The sequence below is a fragment of the Amblyomma mixtum genome, chromosome 3, assembly GCF_055824585.1.
Source record: "Amblyomma mixtum isolate Tamu chromosome 3, ASM5582458v1, whole genome shotgun sequence".
Classification (NCBI taxonomy): domain Eukaryota; kingdom Metazoa; phylum Arthropoda; class Arachnida; order Ixodida; family Ixodidae; genus Amblyomma; species Amblyomma mixtum.
In genome coordinates this window covers 215,980,432-216,004,791 of record NC_143014.1, presented here as the reverse complement: position 1 = coordinate 216,004,791, position 24,360 = coordinate 215,980,432, and the positions used below count along the sequence as shown (strand labels likewise).

General features: G+C 47.4%; 1 protein-coding gene across 1 annotated transcript in view; it reads left to right on the top strand.

Moving 5' to 3' along the window:
* The first annotated feature begins 466 nt into the window (after positions 1 to 466).
* Lim3 (Lim3 homeobox protein) overlaps positions 467 to 24,360 on the top strand; it is a 134,416-nt gene continuing 110,522 nt past the window's right edge. Inside the window, exon 1 of the mRNA XM_089582702.1 lies at positions 467 to 806. Coding sequence (XP_089438828.1) covers positions 725 to 806 — 82 coding nt within the window. The 5' untranslated portion in view covers positions 467 to 724. The remainder of the gene's footprint in view (positions 807 to 24,360) is intronic.

The window sequence follows — 24,360 nt, the reverse complement described above, 5'->3', positions numbered from 1 at the left end:
TTGAGCCCGAATCAAAAGATCCCGCGAGTGAGAGACCAGGAAGGCGCGCTCCGACAACAGACGAACGCCGCCGACGCACGGCGAACGGCATCGTCGATTCCCAGCGCGTCGCGCTACCCTCCGCGCTGCCGGGGTCTCCCCACTTCCCTCGGCCTCCTCACTCGCGTCCCCCCGCGCAGAGTTAGAACCCGAGCTGCCACTCCTGGCGGGTCTCCGGCCGCCGATTGGTCGGCCCGGGCTCCCCAGGCGCCCGCTCCGTCTTCGCCAGGCCCCGCCCTCGCTTTGCGTCTTTTTCGCACCCTCCCCCCACGGGGACCCGTTCCCTTTCCTTCCGCAGCGAGGAACCCTGCGTCGCCTCTTTTTCGCCCTGGACGGCAGGGGAATGCCGGGAATTCGAGTCGCGGGGAGAAAAGGCAAGGCTGCCTTCCCGTATGCGGGAACCAGGAGAGAGGGAGCTGCGGCGAGGGAGAGGGCGTCGGCAGCGGAGCGCTGCGACGACCGTGCCGGCGCGCGCTCGCCAGCGCCGCGAGCTGTCTGCGTCGCCTGGCAGCAGACGGGCGGATTCCCCTCCGCGTCGACTCTTTGCGGCCATTTGGCGGGCTTTTTATTGGCGCGGAGAGGCCGGTTGGCGCACTTAGCCAAATTAAAAAAAGCGGGCGCGCTCTCGCGCGCTCCCTACGGCCGCCGGCGACACGTCCGAACTCGGCGGCTGCCCCCAGCCAGCATGAGCGCCACGAGCATGGTGACCGCCGACCACAACCGGGACATGCTTCTGGCCCTGCTGTCGCGGAACAAGGCACTCGAAGGTCAGCACCTCTTCTTCTTCCGCGGATTTCACTCGTGCGGGCCTCGCGACTTCGCGGCCAACGGTGGCAACCTCGTAACCTGCAGCTCACTTCCTGGCGCTTGGCGTCTCCCGTTGGCTGCGAAGCGCGACTGCGATGCGACTCAGCAGCACACCCGCGGTTTCGCTTCCTGGCGGGAAAAGCCTCGAGGGTTCCGTTGATGCTTCTTGTGCAATCTCTGTCACTGTCACACTTAGGCAGATTATGATTCGTTCTGCTGTGCCGCGTGCTGTCATCTCGACTTCCCCGCGTCTTAAAATGGGCATTCCGGCGCTGAAAACGGGAGGACGAGACCGCAGCAAAGCGAAGGGCGCGCGAAGGAGGAAAGGTGAGGGCAGTTGAGGAGGGGCGGGAATGGAGGGGAGCGGTGTAGTTAGGACACCCTTGCCAGAAAAGCGGTTCGCAACGGGAAAAAGGATTATCGTTCTTCGTTTGACTTATTAAATTAGCGAAACGAGGTTGCCGGCTGCCGCGGCCAGCCGCTTTCGGGAGGACGTAATTGCGGGGAAACGGAGCAAAATTTACCGGATGGAAATTTAGTTATGACAAAATCTGGACGCTAGACGAAAAGCACCGAGAGCCTTTCTAGGACCCAGTCTCAGAGCCGGCTTCTTCCCGAAAGGGGGAAAAAGAGGGGCGGGGAAAGAGAAAGGTTTTGAAGAAAAGAGCAGCGAATTGCCGCGAGGTCCGCATAAACGGCTGATGCGGCATTGAGCAGGACGCAGCTGCTCCAGAGCGCGCGTATTTGCTAAAGCCGCTTTGTACCCAGTGGGTTTTCTAGAGCGGACGTCACCAAGAGGTAAGTGATGTTCCTTCCGCCCTCGGTCGGTGGCAGTGTTCGACGCATCAGTTACTTCCAGCGCAGCGAGGAGGTTCTTGACGCCGTTGTTTGAAACAGTCACCAGTTTTGGGCCTCAACTATGTGTAGAAAATGGACAGCGGGCAGAGAGGGGTGTAGTTCTGTGCACCAACAATAAGGAGAAATGAAATGGTCAGCTTTACGCGATTATTTACGCCTAGCAGCCGTGAACTCAGATGGAGACATTTATGAAAGCCTTTAGTCTAAAACCCAAGAGGAAAGTTTCCTTTATAAGAGCGTCTGAGAACCGATGATCAAAAATTTTTGCGTGCAAATGAGACCTCGTGTGTCTGAGAACATGCTTGTGCAGATGTCGCAGCTTGGCAGATGAAATGGCTTAGATGAAATGTCACCTCTTTCCTGCGTCGATCTTTTGTCACGTAGGTTTCTTACCACCTATACCGTAATCTTCTCGTGAAAAATGCCTGCCTTCGTTTTTTTTACGCTCAAGGGCTTCAGTGTTCTTGAGTTGCGAGCAGGTGGGGAACTCAATGATGGTTAATATTCATGAGCCATTCAATAGCTCTGCTGAATCTCTAGCTGTCTTCGATGGAAGTGTGATTGTGGTTCATCAGTACTATTTCTCCGTGCTTAGCCACAAAATTCGCAGAATATAAATGTCATCTCACGCACTTGCTGCATTTATAAAGAGAAAATTAAGAAAAGGAAGAAGAACTGGCGAAAGTCGTTGCCTGGGACACTGCCAAAATTTCGGAATCCATTACCTCAGGTGTTTCAGAAATGTTTTCGAGCGATATATTTTCCATTACCTAATTTCTCTCGGCTATTTGCCGGCTGCGCTTTGTAAATCTTTCCCGGAGCGTTCACTGCATTTATGGATTTAACCGTCCTTCCCCACAACCCAAAAGCTTTACCTCTCGGTAAGGTTGTCGCGTAGCTTCATCGACGTTTATTACGCACGGCCATGTAATTTCATCTTATATGCAGCTACTTTTTTCTTTGTTATAGGATACCATGCTCCTGTTTTATTCGACAGGAAATCTTCATGCAAAGCTCAGGTGACTCCACGAAATGTGGATTCAAGTTTAATTTGCGCCTCTTAACGGTCATACTTAATTAAAAGCTCGGTTGTTAATACAAATACGCGCACATGACTGCTTTTCACTTTTATGGATGCTGTGAGATCTCTCCAGTAATCTAATGTGTGGGTGGCGTCATCGAATGTTTTGAATAGTCTTGACTAGAGCTCAAGTGAATTTCTGTCATGGGGTACACAGCCCGTTGGCTTGCGATGTTCAGCTCTGTCTGCATTCATTCTTTACTATTTTACAAGGCTAGTTTCCACTATATAGAAGAAAAAAAAAAGACTGTGAGAAAAACGCTAGAATAAATTTTGGGCCATGTATAAGTGGGCTTCTTTAAACGCTTAAGTATTTAAATATTACCGCTTTAAAAGCATTTGCACTCCACTGTGCAGCGGCTGATTGGCATCATTTCACTTATAGAAAAGCGACAGCTTGGCACACAAGTTTTGATGAACGTAAAAAAAATTATAAGCCAGCAGGTCACTCAGGCTCATGGCGCATTCACGTGCACATGAACTAAATGTTCTAATATCCTTCGGTTTATTTCGACATATTGGAAAAGCACGCGCGAGCATCTTTTTAGACTACAAGACACTGAATCAACGCCTAATTTTGATGCGCTGAAGCTGATGCTGACCTTTAATTAATTTCAATGTTTTTGTGACAAAATAAATTTTCATGTTTGCCAGTGTGTGTGCATAAATTGCATAGTAAGCTACTTTTACCCTTTAAGCTACAAAATCAATCAAGGTTTAACAAAACAAAGGCTAAACTGCGACCCGCTTGACGGATTATTGCAAGTGACATCAAGTTAGAAGAGAGAGCACTTTTACCAGACGCAGTCTCTGCTTTCAGTACGCCAATATCAATAAACGTGCTCTATATTCTGTTTTGGGTGTTTTTTCAATGACCGCAATGTAAACGCAAACGCGCGCTGAACGATGTATAATGATAGTAAACATATGGGTAGAAGCGATAAATGTGTCCGCCTTCTCTGAAGCACAAATGACAGGAAAGAAAAGAGGCAACAAAAAATAAGCGAAAGAAACATGCGACATGCGCCATCACCCTCGCCATTCGGGCTGCTGTGGTAGGCCGAATAAGCTAAATGCCATAAGCGATGCCACGCACGGTCAGTTCCAGCATCTTGGCAAAATCGCGCCAAGATGCCTGGCGTGTCTGGAAAAAAAAGAAGAAAAGGAAGAGGAGAGTCTGGCACATTCTTCCGTGACGGACGTGGTAAACGACGCCCTCCTGAATGGCAGTGCAGATGGGGCCAGTCTGACTTGAGCGACGTCATCGACAAGGATGTGCCAGGCATTCTGGAGGGCCATAAACACTTTCATCGGCCGTTCAGACGTCAAATGAGCCTTACGGCACTGCCTCGATGATAACTTGCGTTTTTTTGCTTCATACACTTTTTGTTTGTCTCTTCGATCCCATTCCATTGTGCTCGTAGCAGGCTAGCGTGTCCGGCCTTGCACATAAGTTCCGCCAATGCGTTATGCGCAAGTGCTCCACATCTGACAGAGTGTCTCTCCGGTGTCTCGTCCCTCATAAGGTCGGCTTCTAAATTTTATTTCGTGCGTGCATAAAGAGAGCAGGCGCTCTTCCCATTTAGAATTCATTGCACTGCCTTATGCATTTTACCCTCGGACGCTCGAGTGTCAAACTGTACGTCATTCGACGCACGTGCAGAGGCTCCACGAATGCATCTCCGCGATGCCAAATCGAATTGTTCGAGAAAAAAAAAAAAAACGAAGGTGGTCTTTAAGTCAATAAACAAAGAGAGGCTCTGTGCTCGACTGACGCTCGCGGGTCGAGTTCGGAATGCGTCGCTTGACTCCTTGCTGCTTTCAAGCATCCTTCTTGTTTTTTTTTTTTTCATTTCCCTGCGCCAACCTTCAGACCCCGAATGCGAGGGAAGCGAGCGAAGGGAGGAGACGAGAGACGAACAAAACGGAGACAGAAGTGCAGCGCCACTCGGCAAGCAGACAATGCGCGCGCGCGCTCACGATTCGGTTGTATTATTCAGGGCAAAGCGTGCGTATGTATATATACGTGCAGCACGGCCCACTTGGCAGCAATGGAACGGCCGCGCCGGCGTTTGGCCTTTTCATCGAAGCGCCCTCGCGATGGGCGCCTCGCCGGTAACCTCTCTCTCCGGGCACGCCGTTTGGCGGCCGCGCAGAGACTCTGCCGGGACCTGGAGAGGAAGAGGCGCTTCTTCTTCGCCACGCATCTCTCTCGCTTCCCTCCTCTTTTCTTTTCTTGCGAGAGCTGACTGGGGGCACGCGGGGTTGGGTGCCCTGTCTAACCCTGCATAACGCGAGAAGGAGACGACTGGAGAAACCCCGAAGACGGAGAGGCGAACGCACGCGCCTATGTAGAGTGGATAGAAAAAAAAAGAAGGAATAGAAAGAAAGAAATGCAGCGAGAAGGTATAGGAAAAGGACGGAGGCTCAGTTCTCGCGGCAAGACGAATGCACGACGGATGGAGGGGATACAAACCCAGTCTCCTTTAGTTCTGCTGCTGTGCTCCTTGAGCGGGGTGCGTGCGTGTGTGTGCGAGCTCCGCAACCCCTTGCTACGTTCTTCATCGCCTCACTCTCACCTCTCATTGTTTTTATCGTATCGCGCCGTGTGGGCTCCGGCTGTGCGGGATCTGGCAAGCTGGCGAGCAGCACTTCGAAGTTTTGCGAGGATGTGGGTTGCGCGCTCGTGCCCGGCGCCGCCGCCGCCGCCGCGCTATTTGCTTAGAGATGTGCGCTCAGCGAGCGCGGGTGGAGCGCTGTGCGCGTGCGCCATGAATAATTCATGAAGGTGAACGGGTGAGAGCTGTTTTGTCGTCCCTTGTTCCACGTTTTACTTGTTTCCTTTCTTTTTAAAAAAAAAAAAAAATTTCGCTCCGCTGCTGTTCTTTTTTCGGCGCTTTCCTTCCTCGTCTTTCTCGTTGCGGTAGCGCGTTTAGTCGCGCTGGTTCCGTTCTTGCATTTTGACGCTGTTCAGCAGGCAGTTTCTATTCTTTACTCTTATTTTTCCTTCTCGCCGTTCTTTCTTTCTAGCAGAGCAGTCATTCTCTCACTCGCACAGTGGCTTCTGTTTGGAGTGGGTTTGCACGTTATCCGTGCTTCAGGGCTTTCTAATTCTACAAACGCGGCGGGGGATGGCAATATATTCGAAGCTTTCTAACTGCGATCACGGCTGCCCGCGTATCTACTTGAAGGACAGCACACCAAATATTTTCTAGCCAGCAGAAGCAAGGCAACGGCCCCCTCCCTTCCCCCCTCCTAGTCCCTATAATGTCTCGCACTTAGTAGTTAAGTATGCTGTATTAATTATCATGGTGATGTGATGCGGTTGTATAGTTAGGATAGTATGAGTTTCATTCTACTTGGTAATACTACATAAGTGATAAAGATAATGAGTATCAGAATTCTTTCCTTGATTTTGATAGGGTAGCTTATTATATTGTTGCACCATAACCTCCATCTTAACTCTCTTTATCTCTGCCACTTCCCCCTGCCTTCCCCCAGTATTGGAATAGCAGGTCAGAGGCATGTTCCATTGGCCAACGCCTTTACTGCCCTTGCCTTCAAAGCCTTCATCTCTCTCATTTTCTAAGGCTTATTATTACAGCAGGAACAAGCGTGCTTCCCATTAAACAGATATCATCCTCTTTTAGCTGGTGCCTCTACACATAAAATATTTTAAACATTTTTTTTTAGAAATGAAACATTGCCTGGTAAACTTCTTGCAATGCGCTTTGTCCTGTGTAGTGGGAGTGCCTTTCATAACAACAATGATTATTTGCAGAAGATTAATTCGAATCAAACCATCCATTTTTTTTTGCTGTGACATTTGTTTTTCCAGCAACTTTTTAAATTGATGAAGGACTTGCAAGGAAGCTGCCCTTGCAGGTTCCCTGATTCGGGTGAATCCATTTAACTCGAGCTAAACTTGATTACCTTACTGTACTTTTAGCGCGAGATCTGTATGGAGCAAAAACAAAAAAAAGCGCCTTCTTAGCTGTCGCGCTTCACTTAGGTGATTCAAAACGCAAAATAAGACAAGGCCATGAATGTCAATTAATAGAAAACTACCTGCCCGCTCCTATTTCCATTAGGTATACACCATGCCGTCTTTGTCTTCTCACTCTTTTTAGATGAAGCTTTTTTGTTTTGTTTTTTGCCCCTCATTTTAGCATGGATGCGATTGATCCCGACGCGCTATTTATTGAATGCCTCGGTTGCTGCTTGTAGCGTCATGTTTTTATTCTTCGAGCTTTATTTTGATTCTGGAACATTTTGTGTCATTTCTAGTTTGAATTTAAAATATGCAGTTAGCTGTGCGTTAACATCTTTTGATTGGTTGATACATACTTCATTACTGGAGAGTGCTTGAGCGCAACAAACCATATTTTATGCCCGACAGTGTGTCATGCCTTTTGTACCATGCTAATTATTATGATATCACCCTACCCTTTTGGCGATTTGAATTTCTTAGTATAGCCACTACATGTCCCCTATGTCTATGTGGACAGTATGTTAGAGCAAAGTAAACTCTTCATTTTAATTAGACCAGTGTAACTTTTCGGTGTTCTTCATTGCGATATGGTTGCGAGAAGAGGAGTACGCAGCGTAATCTTCACCGGTCGCCATCCTCGTCACATGTAATGCATTGCTGTGCGCATATCACGTGTTTCAAGGAAGCTTTCGTGTAATTTTTAAAAATAAGCTTTTTGAGATAAAAAGATGGCATTTGCAAGATAGTAATCGCGGAAGTCAGAAAACAGGCGAATAATGTCAACTAGTAGTTTTTTAAAGGGGAGATGCGGTCTTGAGAACACAAAAAAATCGCTAAAAATTCGATTCTTAAAAAAAAAAAAACAATTTTTTGTACTAAATATGCTTCGAACTATACCTCCGCAAACTGTTATTACCATGCTCAAAACTACTCCAAAAGACGAAAAAAAAGATGAATAATTTGCAGCCGAAAAGAGAAGCGCGAGCTTCGAAATAACGTTCCATTTCACGCGATCGCAATTCAAAAACCGCTCTCCGATCGCCGTCATTTTGCTACCATTCGTTTCGTGCCCTTTCGTTCGACATCTTCCAGGGTTGCATCACAGCAGTGCAGCAACGCTATAGCCGTTTTCCTGCGACTCGATTTCCCGCGACTGAATAAGTGCACTCAGACTTCATACGCCTTTATCGTCGTTCGTGAGTTTGCAAATTCAGCCTCTGCCTTACGAGCTCTTTCTCTGGTTCACCTTGGGAATTGAAATTACCTTGGTATGTGTTTATTCGGATGAAGTAGAGCTGTGCTGTGCTGCTATTATTTCTGGCTTTTACATCACACATTAAATTCAATTAGTTGCTTTCATAAATTGCCAGCCAACTCATTTTGCACATTCTATTCATAGATATTATTAGCTGTGCATTTTCGCTGAGGCAAGCGTAAAAACAGCATCATCGCACAAAGTGTATTTTGGGTGATGCAGTTCTGTAAATGATTCTAATAATTTATAAACATTGTTTTTTGCTGACGGCTTGCAACGAAGAGCCCATTTAAAACCACGAACATCCTTATAACTCATATTCAATTTCAAGAATTTAAAATCTAATTGCATATTTGGACTCTACATAAAAGTAAACAATTTCATGGTGATAAAGATAAGGATGCTACTATAAATAAAAATAGTTTTCAGACCAGTATCCCCCTTAAGCAAATTCTAATAGTTAGCTCTAGCGCATCAAGTCTGTCCCTTCATTACAGAGATTGTCATCTGAACAAACCCGGTGTGTGCAAAGTGTCTAATAAAAAAAAAACATGCTTTCGTCTTCTTAACAGGGCTAAGATTAAGTTTAGACGTCAAGATCAGTTGACAAGGGAGTTGTGTGACGCCTATCACATTCACAAGAACAGCGACACGTGCGTTAGCACACCTTCTGTAGCTATACATGAGTGTGAAATTTCTTATCTGGATTCCTAACTTTCTTTTGTGTGCTTTTTCCGCGGGAAGCGCTTGCGCTTCGGGTTGTCATTTGAGAGTATATAACCTGTGTTTTTTCAAATAAACTTTCAGTTGTTAGTAGCGCTTGTCCCTGTCCTTCCTCCTCTTTCTTTGTTCCTCGTCGCAGCGCTGTTGAAGTTTTGAAGATGTACCAACTAGCTCAGATCACGGTTTTGCTATAACAGACAGGCGCTTGGTAGGACTCAGATATTTATAGGCGGCTATTTGTTTATATCATTCTTCAGCATTCTGAGAACACGATTACCCTCGACGCTGTGGGTCCAGAAATTTTGACCATTTCTCGCGCAGTGCTAAAATCGCGCGCCAGTGGTGAGCGTACTGGGACATCGATCAAGTCACGTCATTCTGTGGCGCTGCCGTGCTCACCGCTTCTCACTGGTCCTGCAGAGTCGCGGCAAAGAAAGTCACGCGGAACGTGTGCCTTGAAGTAACGCTCATTGGTGGTCATCACTGTGCGCGCAACACAGGCGCATAATTTTTCAATTGCACAAGAAATGGCCATAATTAGTTGAGACACAGCAGCGAGGGTAACTGCGTTTTCGAAATCCTAAAAAGTTGTATGGCTGTCCCTAACGGCCAGCTAGAAATATCGAAGCGGAAACAGGCGCCTATTTGTAATATACATAGAAAGTCAGATGTTACAGTTTACTTGACCAACTTACTAGGTAACATGATTCACCTGTTTTCTGACGTCCGCCAACAGTGGTGTTACTACGCCACAGAAATTGTCGTTTTAATCCAAAGTGCCTATTTTTAAATATTTGTGGTGGGCTTTCCTGAAATACCTAAGTCCAGAGCAAAAAAAAAAAACATCACGCCAAAGACTCGGTGGGCGAATATCCGCCATCCCTGCAGTAACACCACCAACGAGGAAATGCAGGCGCTCTGTACGCTACCGATCACCGCTTCTTTCAGTTTATTTGGCATATTTCTGTGCTGTATACAACCGTACAAGACAGCATGGGGGCTTGTTTGAATTTGGTGACAAAACCACTGTTTTTCTTATCGGATGTGTACAGTGGTCCTAGTCTTGATCCAAGTTGAGGACGTCGTTCATATCCGTGGCGCTCCACAAAAATACTCTCCCAAAAACTCTCAGAAATTCCTCCGGAAATGAGCGGTTGTTTCCATCGCTAAATAGGGTATATATCGGGACTTTAATTCTGGTCTGCTGCAATTCATACAGTCACTGTTATTTTCTTATCGTATGCTAGTGAAATAAAAGACATGGTGCGAACGCGACGACAACAAAAAAGATAGAAATCGTTGCATATGTTTTCCGCTGCATTTTCTAAACGAATGATTCTATCAAGCAATTCGAAAAGCGAAAAAATTTCGGCACGTGGCAAGCTCTTGAATGAGGACATCCCTGTAAAGCGTGCACCACCTTCAACAAGCGCACACGCGGAGAAGCAATGCCTGTAGGTAGAGAAGAGTCCTTCATTTGGGAAGATGCATTACTTCAGGAATTTTACAGCGACAGATACTAGCGACCCTCTCTGCGAGATCGGCCGCGTCGTTGTCAGCACTACGCGTTAACGTGAAAGGAGGTACGCACCTGAGTTCGCCTGCGCACGTCCACCCTTCACGGCGGTGCATCTGCAGGCTCGTGCCGGCTGGGTCCTTCCCGTTCACCATAACCATGATTATCATCTGATAACAGTGGCGCAGAAACCTGGAAGAGGTAGTCGTGCTCAGGCCTTCCATGTATTCTAGGAGGTGTAGAGTAAGGCCGGTATGCATGGAGAGAGCGATGACAAATGCGGAAGTCAGGTGCTGTTGTTTTGGAGTGTGAGGATTGGTCGCTACTTTCTTAGTACGGTTCGGAGTTGGTGACGTGAATACTCCGGAGTAAACCGGTTGTGTGGTGCTCGCTCTCTCAGGTGAGCTGGGAAATTCAGCGATGACAGACCCTGCTGCTGCACAAGCGTGCCGCCTCCGACTTCGTTAGCTGCCGCTGAATTTCACGTTCCATTGACGCAACCGTGGCGTTAATCTTTGGAGGTGCTCTTGCACATCGCGAACTGGGATACCAAGAGACACTGAAGAATACACAAAAGAAGTCGGATAATTTGACGGGGCTACCACATTTAAGTGCGTAGCAGACATTATCATAAGGCAACAAGTCTTGACTGTGTTACTCCACGTACGCAAGGGGCATTACTTAGGATAGGTGCTTGTGGGAAGCGCTATTTTTGCAGCCCTGTAGGAATGTATTTCGTCTTTGTGAGTTCTGACCGTGAGCACCGGCGTGAAGGGTATTTAGACTTCTTCGCGCAAGTGACTTAAAACAACGATTGCTTCTGCACACGGTATAGAAGCTAGCATCTAAGGATTTCACCAGCTGAAATATTGTCACTTCATTAGAACGCGACGAAATGATCTAGTTGTGCAAAAGTTCTGTTAATGACGCGTACATAATGATTTACTTACGTCTTTGTAGAGAAATACTTTGTTAATTTCATTATATGCAGCAAAATGTTTTTACTTCCTGCTTTCGTTGTCACACTTTTGGTCTCTATGCACACAACATAAATGCGGTTTTCGAGCAGTTTATCTTTGTCGTTACTTTTAGTTCGTCAGTGCTGAAACAATATAAAAATATGCATCTGTTCTTCTGCAGCGTGGAAAGGTGTAGCATAGTTTTCATTGGAGTTTGGAATTTATGAACGTCAGGCTTACTCCATGCTCTTTAATCCAAGGGCAGTAGTTTTAGCTACAGAGAAGCAGATAAATTAGAATAGTATGCCTCCTTCTTTTGGCTTAACATTTCTGTGAATTTATAATTTCCCTATGATAGTCTGCTGAGAGTTCTTGCCGTTCTGCCCCCGTGACAAAGGCGTTTAAGTCCCCGTTAGAATATGAAATAACGCAATGCAGAGCGTTCTGAGATCGTGAGACATTTTGTACATTTTGAAAGACTTGTGAAAGATTTAAAAGAATACCTGAGACGCAATGACAGTGTTTCTTGTTTTTTCTTCTTTTTTCTTCAGAAGCATTAGAAATTTTTCCTCAGCCGAGAGTTCTAGAAGCTTGCATGCCGGCTGGCATTCACAGGTTGAAATATTTACCCTGAAGACGAAACCTGCTGCTCACGTATACGAAACTCTGCGAAAATGCGACGCACGTGGGAGAGCATGCCCGGGTTCCAGCATTCACGTCACTGCTAACAACCGCCCACAACCGCATCGAATGCAGGCGAAGGGAAGTACGCGGGGGCCAGAAGGCCAGAGTGGAAGCATGGGGACTAATCTCTTAATCTGCGCGGGAGTCGGCGTAGCAGCAACTGCGTCTCCGAAATCGCGAGCTCCGGTCAATCATATTTTGTCGCGGTTAGACGAGGGGTCTGCTGGAGGGTGGAGGGGGGGGGGGGGGGGGCAGTCGGTACAGGGATTTCAACAATGACGTCCACGATTGCCAACGGTAGGGATTGCCCACGGATTCGCGCCGTCGGCACGCACGCGTGCGCGTAGCGAATGGGGAGGCTACGCACAGGGGTACGGAGAGCTACACTCGATGCTAATTTCGACAGGAGGCTGAACAAGCACGAGGGCTTTGCTTTGGCCAGTACGGCAGCTAGTACTATCACACGGATTAAGATTGGGCCGGATTATCTGCCCGGGCTTTGGGGAGCTCTGCTCCGGAACATGGCTTTGCCCTTTCGACCTCGGCGCGGATCGGGGACGTAGGAAGAATGACTTCGCTTTGAGAAGAGAGTAGCAGATTGGGTTGTCTTCTTTTAGTTTATCTTTCAGCGCAGTTATGGCACACGTAACTTATGGCTGCTTTGTCGGACGCCCACTGGCTTGTCTTGGCGCGCTGGTAACTGATGGAATCTAGGATAGCTCAGCGAACCTAGCAAAAGGATACCTGTAACGAGAAAGAAAAACAAAAATAGCTGCTGCAGCGGAAATGCAAGATGGATTCATTAACACTTCCACATAGCGGCCTTCACGACATAGAAGTCAACATCAAGGGGCGTAGTGTTCGGTCCCTCCAAACTAACGTCTTCTCGTTTTGTTGTTGCCGTTGCAACTGCCTTTCTCGCGTTTCATTTCACGCGCTGAGAGTACATACTAAAACGGCATAAAAAAAAAAACAAAACACAAGACATCAACTTGAGCATCTTTGTTCTTCTTCAGGTTTTCATGGGCGGAACGGAACATAATTGAAAACAGACTCGTAGGTCGTCTGTCCGCGAAGCGCTCTTTATTAGCATATCAACTACTTGTACATTAATGGAAACATTTTATTGTCCTTGGCATTAATTTTGGTGATAAAAAATAAAAAAAAACGCACGTTTTAAGACCGTTTAGCTATAAGTTCTGCTCTTTTCATTGGTTCTCCAACATGGTACTATCTTTCAGGTCTACCACTATTTTGTTGCTCTGCGGGGCGTATAAAGAGTGACCATCTTCCCGTCAAGGCTTCTTTTTTTTTTCTTCCACGAAACACTTTTCGATCTGTTAGATCTGCGCGTTTAACTTCAGAACTATAGGATCACATCTTCCATGAACGCAGTTTTAAACGAGCGAGCGCCTGAGAAGGGGCTGTACCCAGTACTTCTACGGCGATCCCAATGCCTGCTCAGGAAGGAAAGGCTGGCTGGCGGTACGCGCGCTGCAATCTAGCATCCGACTCTACCATTTGAGGTTACTGTTTTATAACGTGCACATGTAGTCAACGAAACCCATAGGAGCTCACCGCAGGAAACTTCCGGCCAAAAAATGCAGTTTTAATGCCACAGTGACTCCGTACGTGACTCGGAAACATATGATCTGAGCAAGTTCACTTGTGTGCGCATCTGTTTGAAGGCAGAGCAGGTGTTCAAACGTCCACGAAGCGTACAGGGAAAGCAGGAGCCAAAGTAGAGCTTTATCAAAAGACTCCTAGTTCACTCTCTCTACCGCATCAAAAAAAGGAGGAAGACAGACGCCCGCCATTCGTGAAGCGGTCTTGTGGTCGTGAATTCGGGGCCAGTGGTTTTTGGACATTCGGGTGGTGTCGCATTTATGGCGTAACGTAGAGGCAAATAATACGCACTGAGCGCTAATTAGTGTTATCTTACTGATTTCATCCGGTTCTTTTATTATGACTCCAGCAAACTGCGGGCGTTCCCATAAAAAATTGTGGATTTTTCGTTTTAGCAATTGGAAAGAAACCATAGGCGCTTATGATAGTGGAACAAGCAGAATATATGAATACATATCGGAAAAGAGGATCAGACCCAACGATTCCGGACAAAAGCATTTTTCAACGGGAAAGAGTTTATGAACGCAAGTTTCTCATATATCGTAAGATTTCACTAAAACAATCAATATATCCGCAGATATCCCGTTGGCAGGCTTGCATTTTTTTTTGCTATCAAGGTTTCTGCTATCGGCAACAGCGTTCCTTATTGGTTTTCTACGGAAGTGTTAACTGCTCGATGCAAGGAGGCAAAAAGTTTAAAAGAAAGATTTTGCTACGTATCGGAAGAATCGACCATTACCTTCAATATTTTCATAACAGTCGAAAGTGCCCGGTCACACGGGCACTTTCGATCCTCATTGAGTCAATGCTCATCGAATTCAATGCACTTAAGAGGTTGCCATACGGCCATTCTCAAGCAGAATCGGCCCCTATCCTGCTCGGCTCGATCACGATCCTGCAAGCGCGCTTGTGGTTTCAAGCGCAATCGAGAGCGGCGTTGACTCTCTCGCCCTCACTGAGCTATAAAAATAAAAGCAAGTTAACAAAGCAAAATCGCAAACGTTAACGTATAAATTGATTAAAATGTATGAAAGACTTGTTTAGTGTATGATGCCTGCTATATAAAGGCACCATTATAAATAATCTCAGCACCAGGTTCTACCGTCGCTGCAAACAAAGCTAGCGTCCTCATGTGTTCGCCGGTTGACGCTGCGACCGCTTCCGCTGTGTCTTGTCGCACAACTGACAAAAGTATGTAGGCGAAGAAAAATAAGTTTGATGAATCGCAATCGTCCCCCCGTACGGCGGACATCAGCATGCTACGTATGCTGCCGGACATTTGGCGCCACCCTGCACATAAGAAGGCGACTTCTCAACGAACATTGAAAACGCCCTTATAGCACCGGGTGCTTCAATCGCGCTCGAAATCCTCGATGCACATGGAGTTCAATTAGGATCGAAAGTGCCCGTGTGACAGGAATATAGCTTACAGTTTTCCAATATTCAAAATTTTTTTCAAGAATGCTCGACATGACAATGAAGAGTTTGCAGACATGACATACGTGGAAAGAGGAAAAAATGTCTGGCTTGTTCTGCGCAAAGCCACTTTTCTTTTTTTTTATATTTGGGCAAGTAAAGGCCTTTAATTAAAGCAACAACAAAACAAACTGCTTAGCGCTATTTCATGGGCCGCATAACCATCTTAACTGCGACGTAAAAACCAAAAATAGATTGGGTGATCACCACTTCGAAGTGAATAGCGATACAACCAAGCCTCAGGAATCGGCGCGCAAAAAACTACTTTGACGCACCGCAGTCTGCTTAAGAGAAGGGTCAGTAGTGGCATTACCTGTATTTAATATCTAGGCCTTTTATTTGTTATGAAAGCTCAGGCTCGTCCCTTGGTGATCGGAACGCGCTAATATAGCTATTAAAGGCAGAAAGCTGGGCTAGTTGGTGTTTAGACTGAGAGGACATAGTAGTAGCGCTTAAAAAACAAGGACGAAAGGGTAGAGAAAGACAACACAGGCGCTTACTACTATCGCCTGTGTTGTCTTTCTCTACCCTTTCGTCCTTGTTTTTTAAGCGCTACTACTATGTCCTCTCAATATAGCTATACCGGCCAACTTCGATTTGGCCTCAAAATGCCTTGAATCAGTTTCGTTTATCGTCGACTCGGAGCCGCTTCGCGATGCCGAGTGCAATTTGGGCTGCCGGGCTGCTAGCCCGGAACTGCCGGGGAAGCCGTTAAAGCGCCGATGGCCCCGCCATAGGCACGCGCGCCCACTTCCGGCGGCCGTGCCCAGAACTTCCGGAGCGGAGACTCCCACTTCCGGACTCTGACTCGTGCTCTACCACGCTGGCGTTTGCTTGTTACACTTTTGGGGCAATTTTTCGCGGCAATACTTTGCGCAATTCTTACACGTGTAGGGATTCCAGAGGACGCCACCGCTGTGCTGCTGCGCGGGCGCGTATATTTGCTACTGCACACACCTAGGCAAAGCCGACAGTTGCGCACTGTGAACAGAAGGGAGAGATTTAAATTGATGAGCAGATAATAGAAGTGCGAGAACTCGGTAGAATGCAGCTTTGCTGATTGTTAGAATGGTGTTTTGACCGTCGAACGGAGACTATATTGGTCATCCGGCATTAGCTGAGGAACGAACAGCTAGCCATGCAGTGCGACAAAAATGCCCTTGTACACCATGTGTTAGTCTTGAAATAACGCTCGCATCGACTTGACTTCAGCAGTAGTTTTATTCGGTTAAATACGGTTTTCCTCTCTTATGCCTTTATTATGCCCGTCATCTTACTGAGTTAGCAATTCGAGCTGTAGGGTGTTTGTCCCCGCGAACTGATGTCACTGGCACGGTTGTGCAGAGCAGTCTTAATACCAGAGATCCTGAACATTCCTTCCTGAACCTTCCTTGCCGAAAGGAACCGGACTGTCGCGACTGCATAAATAGCATGCCGGTGGCGCGGCGGCGGCGCTGCGACGGCCAGCCTTCGTCTGCTGCGAGAATAATCTGTCTTATGTGAGCCTTCGCTTCCCTCCTGTGTATCATTAGCCTTCATCATTACCCTCCACCAATAAGGCCTGAGCTATCACTATCCTCTTGATAGCAAGAGGAGTGGTACGGCCACCCTGGCTACTGTTGACAAGGCCGGTTTGTGCAAGTACTGTCCCACCAATGCCCACTTGACTTCAGTGGTTCTGCAAACAGTACGAAGAAGAGAAAAATCTTTGTGATGCCTGCTTTTTAACGGTCACACAATGAATAAAACAGTGAAGGAGTTACATGATTCACCAGCGTTTTATTACGGCAGAGAAGAAACCGCGCCATTTATCATTAACCTCTTTCGTATATCTCTTTCTGAGGTGCGACAGGGACCATCGGTTATGATCAGTGACGCTCAGAGTTTTATGTCTGCTCTAAGAATGTGCATAAACAAGAGTTTTGTCGTCAGTTCAGCTACATTTCTTATGCTGGCTGAAGTTGACGCAAAAATATGAGATTCAGAATTTAATGGAATTTAACCCTAATCAAAAAGTATAACATGCAAGTGCTGCGAGATTGGAAGAATATTTAATGAGGATGTACAGCCGGCCAAATCTTTAGCTGGCGTGCGTAACGGCCGCGTTTTCCGTGCTCCTGCAGCTTGTGACGGAGCAAACTTGCAAAAATATCAAATTTATGCACAGGCTCACTAAGCCCGTGCTTAATATTGAGCTTTCCGGAAGTTTGCTTCATCCCAAAGCGCACGAGCGCAGAAAAAGCGGTCGTCGCGCACGCCAGCTAAAGATTCGGTCGGCTGTACGTGCACCTTGCCTTTTTGTGCGTTTTGCATGAAAAAATGTTGAACTAACAGCAACGGTGATAAAGTTTTGAAACAGCATACGTTGTACTCTGAGGCATCTGGTTATGGTGCGTCTCGCTGATGACATGCACGGGAATTAGTGTGAAGCAACAGCGCAATAACATGTAATATTAAAGAGTTTTCGACGTTCTAGATGCTGAACGAGCCACAAATTTGATAGTGCTTTTTGATCGCCGCCAATGCAAATATCTTGGCTGCGCGTGAAGAATTCCTTGCCATTCGTTGCCCAACTTTTGCATAACTGTGACGTTTCATGCTTGCAAATAAACTTGCTTAGTAACATACACACTGAACAAACTTCGTTTTAGAGCTTGCCTATCGGAGCCCTGCGCCATTTACAGAGAGGCGGACGCCGCCTGAATACTCAGCCATTAGGATCAGAACACATACAACGACACTCCACGCTGGACTGGGCGCGTTCGCTTGGCGCCAGTGCAGAAGGCAGCATGCACTGAGACGTACAGTGGTACCCAGCAGGCATGTGGCAGTGTCGCCGGCTAGGCTGCCACTCACATAACGCAGAACACTGCCAGGCAGCGCGGCAGTCGCTGCTCTCTTCGCACTCCCCTAACGCCACGCGCGACGCTAAGCGCACGCGCGCGAGCGCGTTACAAGCCCCGACGAGCGTTGTGCGCGTCAGATCCCTTCATTCCACTTGCCTCCTCTCTCCTTCGTTCCCTGTTCATTTCTCAACCAATCCCCCTTCGCTCTTCTCCCCCCCCCCCCCCCCCCCCCCACACACACACACGCACACAATTCCCCCTCAGCTTGAGCAGCGTTGCTGTGCCTGGCGCAGCCACCGTGGGCGCCTGGGTATCATCTGGAGGGGGTGGAGGGAGCCCTGGCCAGGCTGACGGGCTAGTGCTGCACGCGCGCTGTAACCAAATTATCCTCGGCCCTTATCGTTTGCCCCCTTCCGACAATCTCCAACGCACCCTTCTGGCCGCTCTCTCCTCCTCCTCGCGAATCCCCGCGCTGCTGCGCTCACCGTATGGGCACGCTCTTCCACCACCGCCGCGCGCATAATCCCGTTAAGAATTACAAACTGTTTTTAGGTAAGGTCGCGCGCTCGGCCTCTGCTCTCCAGAGGACCCGCGCTGACTCCTGTCAGGGAGCGCTCCAGGAAACGGAACTAAGCCACGTGACTTCCAGCGCGCGTCCCTCCTGCCCCTAATTTCCCGCTCCGAGCCACCCGCCCTCTCCTGCACCCTGGGCGAGAGCGCGGGTCCCGAGACGAGTGCCGCCTCGTTCGTCGCCGGCAATAGCCGGCACACGCGACCACGGGCCCCGCTGCGAGCCAGTCCCCGAGGGGCACAGGGAGAGTAGACCGCGCCGCAATATGGCACTGCGCCACCTTGGTGTGAATTCTCTCCCTTCGCCACTCCCCCCGTGCCTTACTTTCCTCGCATTCATTGCCGCGGTTTTGTTATGGTTATGGCGATTTTTTGGCGCAATCGAGAGAGCGCCTGAGCGGTGACATTTCACTTCGCCCCTAATCTGTCGATGGGCGAGTCCGATACGCCGCTGGTTCGGTGCTTCGCTCACGTGTTAACTGGATGTTTCAAGCTTGGGTTCGTGACCCGCCCTTTCTTTCACTCGCCATGTTTGGTTTAGCGACGAGCAATTCGGTCGGTCCTGGCAACAGCGACGCAAACAAGGATGCTTCAGTTGGAAGGAAATCTTTTCTACAAAATAGGATTCTTTAATCTCCGAGCGGTTTATTTGTTTAGCTTGCAGGTATAATGTAATTTCCGCTACACTGTTGCGGCCCCGAGGTGTTTTCGGCAAGTACAGTTTCGAATAGCCCTAGAAGGTTGGGAAATCAAAATCGGCAAGTGAACGACATGAGGACCCTTCAGCTGGCAAAGGCCTGATTATTGAGACTTGTTTTGAACTAGTGTTGTGAACTACTTGTGAACTAGTGTTTTATGCGCACGCCATCTAAAAGGTGGGGAAAAGCAAAAAAAAAAAGTGAGATCGCCTCCTTGGTTTGCATGCGCTATAATTCGGTCTCTCGCTTTAAACGGGCGCATCGATGTATGCCCTGTCTGTATTCTTTGATATGTGATGTCCCGAGTCTACATGGTATTAGAAAAAAAAACACGTAACACGCAAGTCTTGGTCTCGAAAGTATCCCGTTCATTCTTGGTGGGACTTTACTTTTCTCTACGCTGTGATTACTCGCAGCTTCCCGGAGGTAAATTACCTCGAGCTCAGCAATTCACGCAGATAAACAGAGTGTTGACCTCAGTGTTCTTTTTTCCGGGCATTCGTATAATTTCCTCTGCGCATCGATCGACGTTGTCAGGTTCGTCGAACAATCCGAGAAGGGATCGTCGCGAGCCACTTTCGCTACGCTTCGAGGTAACTGCATCAAACGCACTTGGGTTCTCACATCAGCCCCCGTGTTGCACCGAGTTCTCATTGTCTCTTCCACGCTCTAGACTAACGCGCCGGCGTCCTTGCCACTGCTGCCAACGCCTTTCTTCGCCGCGCGCCGACAATTGAAGTCGACAAGGGCGCTGACGAGTGCACGAAGAGGGAGGGCGCCGTCGTCGTCGCCGTCGTCGAAAGGTCCGCCGCGAATGTCTGGCGCGGGGCGCTTGGGAGGCGATTCGCCGGGGACCCGCCCGGAACCAAATTGGTTCCGACAAGCTCGCTTTGCCGCCACGTGCCGCTTAACCGAGGCGAGAGAAAGGACGGCGAATGGGCGCAGCCAGGCGGAATGCGCGCGTGGGACGCTTCCGCCTCCTCGAGTTTCGCCGCGGGACCGGAGGATCAAAGCGTCGCTGCTTGCCGAGCGTGTGTGAGGAAACTGCCTACTTCCCGCCTACTTCGGCGATCGGCGGCGGCATGTCTCTGTTTTTTTTTTTGGATGCCTATCTTTTGAACCTTTGTAATCTGCGATTCGCTGATGACATTGCCTTCCTAAGTCACTCAGGACATAAACTGCAAAGCATGATCAATGACTTAGACCGGCAGTGCAGAACGGTGCCTCTAAAAATGACTCTAAAAGCGGAAAGCCAGAGTAATTTTCAACAGTCTGAGAAGGAGACAGCAGTTTACAATTGGTAGCGAGGCTCTGGAAGTGATTTGGGAATACGTCTACTAGGGGCAGGTCTACTGGGGTGGAGCGCATTTGGCCGGTTCTCTCAGATCATGAATGACAGTTTACCAAGGCTAACGAAGAGGGTTAAACTTAAATTGAGGACAACGCAACGAGCTATGGAAAGGAAAATGGTAGGTGTAACGTTAAGAGGCGGGAAGAGGGCAGAGTGGGCCAGAGAACAAACGGAGGCTAAGGTTGTCATAGTCGAAATCGAGAAGAAGAAACGGGCTTGGGCAGGTCAGGTGATGTGAAGATAAGATAACTGATGGTCGTTAAGGGTAACGGCCTGTATTCTGAGAGAAGGCAAGCGTAGCAGGGGACGGCAGAAAGTTAGATGGGGGGATGAGATTAAGAAGTTTCCGGGGATACGGTGGCCGCAGCTGGCAAAGGACAGGGTTGGGAGAGGCCTTTGCCGTCCAGTGGGCGTAGTCAGGCTGATGATGATGATAATGGCGGTGAGTTCTAGCTGTGCGGTTTCATGGCGATCGAGGCCCAAATTACGAAGGAAGGAAGCGAAAAGCAGTTCACTTCTGGTGACTTGCGTAATCTTTGCTGTTACCAGCAGCATTGCCTTTATGCAAAAGTCTTCGATGGGTTCCTCTATGGCCGTACTCAGCTGGGGTGGGAAAGTGCTTACGGTTTTGATCAGCGGCTCTTCGTGTCTTCAACCGATGTAAAACAAACGTGGATAGTCCGCATTTCACGACAACACGATTACGGCGATCTGCGGGGAATGTGCCTGATAGGATTCGGCGCTTAAGACAGCCAAGAAAAGTGCTATCTTCAGTGCGCGTTGGCATCCTTGACGTAGGACCATGTTACTACTACAACTGTTACCTCAAACTCATTTTGTTTTTTTACGTATTTTAAGAAAGTTTCTCATATTTATGTACACAGGACACCCCAAACCAGAGGGAAAACGATATGAATACAGCGTCTGTGTTTCGTAGCGAAAGCTACACTAGGCTAGTGAGCGGCGCATTTCGGGTGGTCGTCGCAGGCCAGTACTGCGGATGCGCCGTAACCATGGTAACCACGGCAACCGGTTGCCATCCTTGCTAGGTGCCGGTTATGCTCGGTGCCTAACGTACCTTTCGCTATGTATATCCTGCCTAGCTGAGATGAGTGACAGCAAATTTTTATTTTCTTTATTTTGTGCACATAAATAGCAATAACATGTATAACGGTTCCATAGCCAAATAAAATGATCAATTTAACACCCAGGAAAAATGCAGCCCCATTAAACAGAAGGAAGAAAAAGACAAACACAAGACACGACGTGCGCCGATTATTACCAACTGTTCATCATCATCATTATCATCATCATAATTTATTTCACCCTTAAAAGCCCCTATTGGGGCGTTACATAAGAGAGGGGGAGAACAAAATAAAAACAGTGAGAAAGAATAATACGATGCTAATAGAATATAACTCAATTCAGTACAATACAGTGGGATGGGATAAAATGATTACAGTGTGAAATGATACAATACACTAGTCAATGCAGAGTGGTATATTATGCTAGAGGAGTCAGGAACAAAAAGTAAACAAAAAGAAAATTTTACGAGTAAAACTATGGGCAGATATTAATATTATTCATTCGCGGCAAAGGTCGACCAATAATTTAGTAGGGTCGCTCTTGGTTGCAATGTTGTTCGGAAGCTGGTTCCAATTTTCTATCCATTTATTGAAGGCTGTTGTTTGTCCATGTAAACGCTGAAGGCTCAGGGCATAAAAGAGGCTACGCGATGTTCTGATCGGAGCCAGACACAATATGTCACGGAGATATGGAAGTCGTAATATAATTTATGAAAGAGGCAGGTCGGGCTATCTTTCGGCTGTGATCAAGTGGTTGAAGGTGAAGCGTGGATTTTATCCTGGTGATACTGTGGTTTCTATCATAATTTGACGTGATGTAATGGGCTGCGCAGTTTTTAACGGCTTCTTTATTATTTTGTGAACCAGCACAGTATTGTCAGGAGGCGCTCAGGCTCGAAGACGTTGACGCTTGGGGCGCTCGAACTGAAAGACGCTGAAGTTCGCCGGCTCCCGTCTTGAAAGGCGTGCTGCGAAGAAGTGCGATCTAGCCATGTACTGTCCCGTCTATTTCTTGTCACCAAAATGGTGTCGACATATACTACAATATTTTTTGTTTTCATTTTTTACGGGGCCTCCCTCTCCCGTTAGCATTCTGTTTTTTAGTTGTATGAATGCTGTTCGATATCAGTTCTTTTTCCTTTGTGTCTCTGTATTGGCTGTTGGAGCCCATTTGTGAATTAGATAAAGTAAAACCTTTGATTTGTTTTGTTGAACTGCTCTGTTTGCATGTGCTGCTATATTAGCTCTTTGGTTTCCTGGCTTTGAGAGAAAGTTCGTTTTCTCGTCATGTGTCGATTAGCTGATGATAAATCACGTGGCATATTGTTGTGGCATATAGGAATGCTGGTCTTCAAAACAGAAAAGAGTTGGTAGTTATCGTACACATCTTGCCTTGTGTATGCCTTCTTTAATTGCACAGTTGTGTATGTTACGATTGCCTTCTGTATTTTTTTAAAAACAAAAAAATTCGACAGAGGTCTGTGTGGTTGGGAAAATAAATTTAGCCTAATTTAATTTGGAAACTCAGCATATAAGTGTATGCACTATTTGAGTGAATAAATAGTTTTGCAACGAACCTATTAGCCCTCTCTGATGTTTTTATCTAGTATGGCTATTGCATGAGAGTTAAAATCACGCGCACACAGAAAAGAAAACGAAAAGAAGAGGAAGGTTGACAGGGCGACGTAAACGGAACAAAACTCGACCGCTAGGTAGAAACAAGGAGGAAAGCATATTCAGTGCATATACTGCACTCAGTTTGAACGGAAAATCACACATTATATACAAAAGAGTTGCCAAGTTAAATAATGAGGCGAAAAGTAACTCTTTGATCTAAATGAAAAAAGTTACAACTTTATTCATGAAACCGACCGGCTTTGATGTTTTAAGTCCTCGGAGCTTGATTACGGGGTTGATAACATTGACTGGTACTCCTCGACCGAAGACCTAACGACATTTCCCCCTGCGATGTTGATACGATTAGCGACATCATCGGCAAATTCACTGCACTGAAAGGATTGACGGGAAGATTTTTTTTTAAAACGGTGATGAGTTTTACAGCAGGCACCGTCGATGTCAAAAATGCTCGCGTCCTGGAAGTTCCGCGATAATTCCTTGAGGAACGGCAACATGAGCGGTGATACGAGAGCGCATTTTTGCGCCCTCTAAGATTGCCTGCTCGACGAAAGTGAGGCAATGAAGATTCTTATAAGCATCGTGGGCCTCTGTGGCTGCAGGTGCTGGATATAAACCAACGGGTATGCATTTCTTTTATGTAGTAGTTCGTGCGCTGCTTTGCTTGTATTCATATAAATTTTTGATGGCGCGAATGCTTTCACTGGTCTAGGAAATTGGTACTATTCAGATATTTAAAGACAGCAGTTTCTTTGTCACCACACATAACTGTACACTTTTGTGCATTCTCTTTCGTGGAGTAGCTTATCGCAGCACTCTCTTCTGTCGCTTGCTCTCTCCAGTCATTCAATAAAGTGGCGCGTACTGTGACGTTCCATGCCTTAACCGAAAATTCCCCCAAGTTCTCTACTTCAGACCTTTCTCATTGCAGTAGGCGATTTCGGTGCTTAAAATTTCTTGAAAATCTATAAAACTTCAGTCTTCGCCAAATTTAACCGCTCAGATTGCCTGCAGAAAGGAAATTCCCCTAATAGAACATCGCCAGGCGCTTCCCAGCTAATATTTAGAGCTTAAGCAGCATTTGACGTCTGGGGCCTTTCAGCGGGGCTCAAGGTGTTCTGAGCTACACATCACAGCGCCAAACAAGGAAGACAACAGAG